At 44.8% G+C, this 7,677-nt stretch overlaps 1 protein-coding gene across 1 annotated transcript; it reads left to right on the top strand.

The window, feature by feature from the left end:
* Positions 1-1,333: 1,333 nt before the first annotated feature.
* Positions 1,334-4,214, top strand: LOC307217405 (uncharacterized protein; the record flags this gene model as incomplete). Its single annotated transcript, XM_079978559.1, has 2 exons — positions 1,334-2,441; positions 3,141-4,214. The coding sequence occupies exons 1-2, from the start codon at positions 1,527-1,529 to the stop codon at positions 4,212-4,214; spliced, it is 1,989 nt and encodes a 662-aa protein (XP_079834685.1). The 5' UTR covers positions 1,334-1,526.
* Between the last annotated feature and the right edge of the window lie 3,463 nt (positions 4,215-7,677).

Here is a 7,677-nt window from a genome sequence, read left to right as displayed (position 1 = left end):
CCTGTTGGGACAGGCAGTCTCAGGGCCTGATCCTCAGTGCTGCCTGCTCAAGCCTTGTGGCACCTCAAAGCTCCTACCTCCCCCACTCCCTGTCTGAGACTCTCTGAAACACATGAAACTTAATAGTAAATAAACATCCAATACTGAATAATCTTACAGACAGAGAGCTGCTGAAGAAGGACTAGGGGGCAATTTTGGAGTTCCTTTGTAATAACTTTGCCTTCAGGCATTTTTGCAACCAAAAGGAATGTGGATGGAAGGCTGTTTGTAGTTCACACTAAATATCGTTAGCAACTGAAGTCTCATGTGGCATTTTTGCCTTCAAATCCCCTCTGTCAGTTTCTTTAAAGAGTTTTGCTGGGGCTGCTTTACTTCACAGGAAAGATTTTGCTAGTGGTTGCTCTCAAAAATATTTCATTTACAAATGAGATTCTCTTTTATCAGATGCCAGCTTATTTCTACATAGCCTGAATAATAGTAATAATAATAACGGTCTAAACAGCTCTCCCGTTTTTGCAGAGCCTCATCCTGAAGGATTCCCCAGTAGTTTTATAAACCAGAGGTTGCACAGTGCTCAGCTTTTCCATTTTATCACTTGTCTCTAAGAAGCTATTTTTGGATCAGAACAGTTTAGACAAAAAAAGAGGGGGAGAGCGCTATCTTCCCTGCAGAGGTTGTGATCGACTAAACGAAGAGCAGCTCTGCATACATATAGTAAGATGCAAATGGTTTGAAAGATGTGCCTAGGAAAGAAGAGGATGAAACACCAGCCTGCTCCGAGAGCCGTCATGCAATTGCATCTCCTGTTGACATTCAGCAAATATTGCAACTTCAAACTTGGGGGGGGGGGATTCCCGCTAGCATTCATTTCAGCAATATACTTGAGAGGCAGAAAACCTATGAAGGTGTGCAAGACTTTGCACATGTGTTGCACTGTAAGAACATAGGATCATAGGACTGCAGAGTTGGAAGGACCACAAGGGCCAGTGTGGTGTAGTGGTTAAGAGCGGTAGACTCGTAATCTGGTGAACCGGGTTTGCTTCCCTGCTCCTCCACATGCAGCTGCTGGGTGACCTTGGGCTAGTCACACTTCTCTGAAGTCTCTCAGACTCACTCACCTCACAGAGTATTTGTTGTGGGGGAGGAAGGGAAAGGAGATTGTTAGCGGCTTTGAGACTCCTTAAGGGGAGTGAAAGGCTGGATATGAAGTCCAAACTCCTCCTCCTCCTCCTCCTCCTCCTCCTCTTCTTCTTCTTGCCTCCTGCAACTCAGGAAACATTTGCCCAACATGGGGCTCAAACCGTGCAGTATCCCAGACAGTATCTGGCAGATAGATGGAGGGCCCAAGATTCAAGGGCCATAGACGTAATAATCTTGTCCGTCTCTCTGGAGGAAATTGCTACGCTAGCTGGCAACACGACTGCACGTCAGATGTGGAATGCTTTGAAGATAGCCCATCTGCCAGTCATCCCAGCCCAGAGTTTGACTGCATCGGAGGTCCTGGCTGTTTCCCAGAATGAGAGTGTATGCAGGGATGCCGAGGGCACCGGTTGCAAGCTGCAGGGGGAGTGATGTCATCCCAGGCAGCATTCCAGCCTCCAGGGGGAGCCAAGGAGTCGGCAGCTGAGAGCTCTGTTTCTCATGGGAGCCAAGGTCATCCTCACAGATACCGGAAGGCCAGAGGTAAACAGAGACAGATGCCTGCAGGTGGCCCGAAGCAGAAGGGGGGTGTAAAGCCCAAGCCAGGGAAAAACAAGGCTTTGTTTGCTGGCACTGCTTCTCCAAAAGCCGAAGGCAAGTTTGATGGCCAGGAGCAGGGGGGCAAGCAGCAGAAGCCCAAGCCTGTGGAAAACAAGGTTTTGCTTGCTGTAAAAGCTGCTCCAAAGGCCAAGGCCAGATTTATTGTGGATTCTGGATGCACCCACCATCTGGCAAAAGATAAGCATCTGTTTATCTCCTTCACACCTCAAGACAGAGAGATCCACCAGGCTGATGGAAAGACGTTGTGGATCGCAGGAGTTGGGACTGTGAAACTGGCAAGTCTGCATACAACCATCAAAGATGTACTTTATGTTCCAGGTGCTGCAGACAATTTGCTCAGTGTCCCACAGCTGAGTGGGCATGGCTTTGAGATTTCCTTCAAGAGGAGCGTCTGTGTCATCAGGAAAGGCAAAGAGGACATTTTGCATGCAAAGTTTATAGATGGTTTGTTCTGTATAACTTATGATGACAATGGTGCAGTTGTGTCTAATGTTGATTCTTGTTGTGTTGCACAAACTAACAAAGTTCTTCATGCAGGATGCATTCATGAAGCACATCAAAGATTTTGTCACATGTCTTGGCAGGCGCTGGCCAAGATGCCTGGTTTGGTTGAAGGTTTGAACATCAAACCCTGTAAGTTTCACATGAAATGTGTATCTTGTGCAGAGAACAAGGTGAAGGTTGCTCCAAAAGGCAAGAAGTCTAGCAGGCAGGCTTCCAAACCCTACCAGCTAGTCCACGCAGACCTGGTTGGTCCACTTGCGCCCTCTTTGGGTGGAGCAAGGTACTTCATGGTTCTAATTGATTCTTTTTCCAGGTACATTCATGTGTTTATGCTTGAGCAGAAATCACAAGCGTTTCCTAGGTTCAAGGCATTCTGTGCTTGGTTGGAGAATGTTCACAGTAAACGTATCGGCTGTCTCTTTACTGATCGGGGCGGGGAATTCACTTCTCAATAGTTTGAAGCTTTCCTGACTGAGAAGGGAATCCAGCATGACTTGTCAACGCCTAGATCGCCATGGATGAATGGACTTGCAGAGCGAGCAAATCAGACTTTGCTTCAAGGCCTGAAAACCTTGTTGCATGATGCCAGTCTCCCTGAGAAGTATTGTGGGGAGGCTCTGTCCACGTTTGTTTACACTTGTCATCGCAGACTGTCATCACCTATTGGTTGTACTCCCTATGAGAAGATGTTTGGTAAGAAACCTTACGTCAAACACATGAGAATCTTTGGTTCTGACATGTGGGTACACACCCCACAGAGCAACAAGCTTGGGAAGCGTGGGGCACATGGTTTGTTCATGGGGTACGAAAAAGGTTCATACAGGGTATGGATGACTGACTCCATTAAGTCCATTAAGTTCACAAAGAGTGTTGAGTACAATCCTAAGTGGGGGGAAAATGTGGGAATTTTCCAGAGTTACCCAGAGGAGGATGAAGGTGATGTGAAAAAAGCAGATGGTGTTGAGGCAGAAGAGGAAGCTGATGATGATGATGATGATGATCAGAGTTCGGATTCCAGTTCAGTGGGTGGCGCTGCTGCTGGTGTCAGCGACAGTGATGACACAGCAGACTATAAGAACGCAAAGGCCTCTTTCAGACCATCTGATGCATCTGACAATGAACTGGAAGAACCACTGTTCACCATTGGTCACTTTTCTCCTAAGAAGGAGGAGATGAGTCCAGAAGACTTGCGTCTAGTACGCAGATCTGAAAGGGCGACCAAAGGCAGACCTCCAAAGAGATTTGCTGATGAGTTTGCTAAGACGGCAACTGCTGTTCTTAGTAGCTCAGAGAAGGTGTGGGAACCTTCAAGCTTCAAAGAGGTTCAGGAGTTAACCTCTAAAGATGCTGAGCCTTGGCTTAATGCCATAAAGGCTGAAGTTGATTCCTTAAACAGGAACCAAACTTGGGAACTGGTATCGGTAGTCCCAGGAATGAGACTGGTTGGCAGCAAATGGGTCTTCAAGGCCAAGACAGACCAGAATGGCAAAGTTGTCAGACACAAAGCCAGATTGGTGGCCAGAGGTTTTTCACAGGTACCAGGACAGGATTACCACGAGACCTACCCACCCACCGTCAAGTATGAGAGCATTCGGCTGATGCTCAAGATTGCTGCAGAGGAGAAACTGCATGTTTCCCATCATGACATTAATACAGCTTTTTTGTATGGGGTTTTGGGGGAGGAGCTGTATATGCTTCCACCTGACAGGATGCAGATACAGAAGGGAATGGTCTGTAAACTTCGGAAATCCTTATATGGTCTCAAGCAGAGTGCCAGGTGTTGGAACACAAAACTCACTGAGACATTGCTTTCTCTAGGTTTTCACCAGGGCAAAGCTGATCCATGTGTGTTTGTCAAGGAGGAGGGGCAAAACAAACTGTATTGTTTATGTTTTGTTGATGATCTTCTGATGTTTTGGAAGAATCAGGGGATCATCAACAAAACATAACATAAAAAAACACACACATAAACAATACCCTTAGATTAAGAGTCTTATGCTCTACCAACTGAGCTATCCCAACATAAGAAGAGCCACCTGGATCTGATTAGTGGCCCATCTAGTCCGACATCCTGTTCTCACAATGGCCAACTGGGTGGCCATGGGAAACCCACCAGCAGGATCTGAGCACTCTCCTCTCCTGCAGTTTCCAACGACTGATACTCTGAAGCATTAATTCCTCCAGCAAGGGACGTAAAACATAGCCATCAGGGTTGATAGACACTGACAGCCTTACCCTCCATGAATTTGCCTCATCTTCTTTTAGTGGCCAGCACCACCTCTTTGAGGAGCAAATTCCATAGTTCAACTGGACAGTGTGAAGAAGTACTTTCCTTTGTCTGTCTTGATTCGTCAGACGTTCAGCTTTGTTGGATGTCTATGAATTTGAGTGTTATGTTTCTCCACCCACTTCCTCCATGCAACACATAAATTTATACACTTCTCTCATGTTGCCTGTTATGTGACTTTTGTCTAAACTAAAATGTCACAAATGTTGCATAGAGGAGCAGTGCAATCCTGTTGGCTGTCCCCCCACCACCACCTGAGCCTTTTTCAGCTCTAAAATATCCTTTTTGAGTAGAACTGATGAGAACTATATATAAAAAACGTAAAGGATCCCTGGATGGTTAAGTCCAGTCAAAGGTGACTGGGGTTGCAGTGCTCATCTTGCTTTCAGGCCGAGGGAGCCAGCGTTTGTCCACAGACAGCTTTCTGGGTCATGTGGCCAGCATGACTAAACCAATTCTGGTGCAATGGGACACTGTGACAGAAACCAGAGCGCATGGAAACACCATTTACCTTCCCACTGCAGCAGTACCTATTTACCTACTTGCACTGGCCTGCTTTCAAACTTCTAGGTTGGCAGGTGCTGGGACAGAGCAACGAGAGCTCACCCCATCGCGGGGATTCGAACCGCCAACCTTCCAATTGGCAAGCCCAAGAGGCCCAGTGGTTTAGACCACAGCAGTATTGCAAAGGTGGTTGAACCATAGACCTGTATAACATCATTATTATATTGACAGTTTAATTTTTAATTCCTTCCCTAGCAATCGCTAGCATGGAATCTGTTTTTTTCACAACTACTGCATACTGGGTCAACTTCTTTAGCTATCCACTACAACCCCAAGTTCTCGTTCCTGGTCACTCACCATCCTGGAAGATCCTCCCTGTCTTATATGCTCCATTAGTTTTCATGGTGAAATAATGAGCAGTTTTCAGTTCCATAAAGGCAGATTTTTTATTTGTGATTTAATGACATATACTGGCAATACTGCTTCCAAGTGACATCTCTGACCATTAGCTGTTATGATAGCAAATCACCTATACTTGGCCAACTCTTCAGTTACACAAAGGTTTGTTCTCCCATCAAAAGCAAATGTATCTGGCCATCTACTGAACAAAAGAAACTAGATATTGAACGCATGTAGTGAAAGCGTAATGAAATCAGAGGTATAAAATGTAAGTTGGATGAAAAGTGCAAAATTTGCTTTTTGGGGGTGGGGAGGAGAAACCCTACTTTCACATGCAGGGGAGGGGGCTACACACAAGATAGTGAAGCAGGGACCCCCCATAGGGATTATACACTTTCTCATACTGCTGGTCATCTCTGATCAATTCTGTCTCAAGCATGGTTCTAGCATCCTATTTGGTTTTTGCCAGTTTGAAAAATGGCCAACCACTTGGCAAGAAAAATTGATTGGGGGGGGGGGGAGGACAGACAGAGCCCCAGAGTTGCTTTCTAATCATAATTTTATGGACTGCTTACGAGCTCTGCCTATAATGAACATAAACATTTGTATGGAAAAAGTTTGCCCATATGCTCTGTGAATTGTCTTTTTGGACCTACTCCACTTAGTTCCTTCCACATGCATTTGTCAATATAGATGCTGCAGGAAGGTGTTCCAGTGGCCTCAACATTTGATGTTTGAATTAGTTGGAAGTCGCCCAGAGTGGCTGGGGCAGTCCAGTCAGATGGGTGGCATATAAATAAATATCATCACCATCACCCTCAAAAAGCAACTCTCTGTTAAGGGTGAAAAAAGCAAAAGCAAAATTTTAAAGCCTGCGTTGTTTAGTACTTTTAATAATGGCATGTTCACTTGTTGTAACCTGCCCTGAGACCTTATAAATAAATAAAATAGTAGAAATGTAATAGAAAGGGGTGGTGAGTTTGTCTGTCATACTCACTCTGAAATTTGAAAAGTTGTACATGGGGCTCCAATGAGCACCAATTTCCCACTCAAAATGTAATCATTTTTAAAATGTGACTAGATGTTCATGATTATATTGTCCTTTTAATAAGCTCTGGATGTCCTATGGGCAGTCCATGCCCTTAATTTCTCTCTCTCTCTTGTCTTCCCCCAACAAAGGACTCACAATTCTCATTCAAACCATCCCCTTCGTTAGCTTGTCATATAATGCAGCCTTTCACCCAACTGCTATTCCTTATATTTAGTCCAAAACACTTTCCTACTGCTGTGACATGGCCAAAGACCCTCCTGCTGCCCCTTTAGCCATGATCCCACATGATAGTGAAACTGAAGCTGGTCAAGAGACCTCTCAATGGAGCTGGTCTTGCTGTTATCACAGCAAGAGCTGAGGAGAAGCTGAGGTGCTTATATCCTCCCCTCGTGCCTCACCTGCCTGTGCTCATTGTTTCTGATGCTTGCTAAACCCAGACAGACAGATAATTTAGTATTCACTTCTACATATTGCTGGTTTCATCCACACATTATTGTTCATCATTTTATATTGTCTTATACATACTTCTTTATTATTATTATTATTAAGCAGTTTATAATCCTTTATACAGTGGTACCTCAGGTTAAGTACTTAATTCGTTCCGGAGGTCCATTCTTAACCTGAAACTGTTCTTAACCTGAAGCACCACTTTAGCTAATGGGGCCTCCTGCTGCTGCCGCGCCGCCACTGGAGCCCAGTTTCTTTTCTTATCCTGAAGCAAAGTTCTTAACCTGAAGCACTATTTCTGGGTTAGCAGAGTCTGTAACCTGAAGCGTATGTAACCTGAAGCGTATGTAACCCGAGGTACCACTGTAAATGAAACAAAGTTCTCTGGGTGGCTCAGAAAATAAAAGAAATAACTGGTATTTAAAAAAAACAACGCAATGTTTATCTCTCAATTTTGAGAGCCAGTTATGGGCAAGGCAGCCCTGTTTAGGGAAGTTTTTAATGTTTGAAGTTTTATTCTGTTTTTAGTCCTCTGTTGGGGCTGCCCAGAGTGGCTGGGGAAACTCAGCCAAATGAGCAGGGTATAAATAATAAAATGAGGATGAGGATGATTAGGTAAAGCAGATTATACTTTCAAACGACAACGAACAGAAACGGCAGGACCATAGTAGCGTGGGATTCACAAGGTTAAAGAAAACCCAGTTTTCTCTCTCATCATTCACAT

This window comes from Podarcis cretensis, assembly GCF_951804945.1.
Source record: "Podarcis cretensis genome assembly, chromosome: 5".
Classification (NCBI taxonomy): Eukaryota; Metazoa; Chordata; class Lepidosauria; order Squamata; family Lacertidae; genus Podarcis; species Podarcis cretensis.
This window is presented reverse-complemented; position numbering and strand designations above follow the sequence as displayed.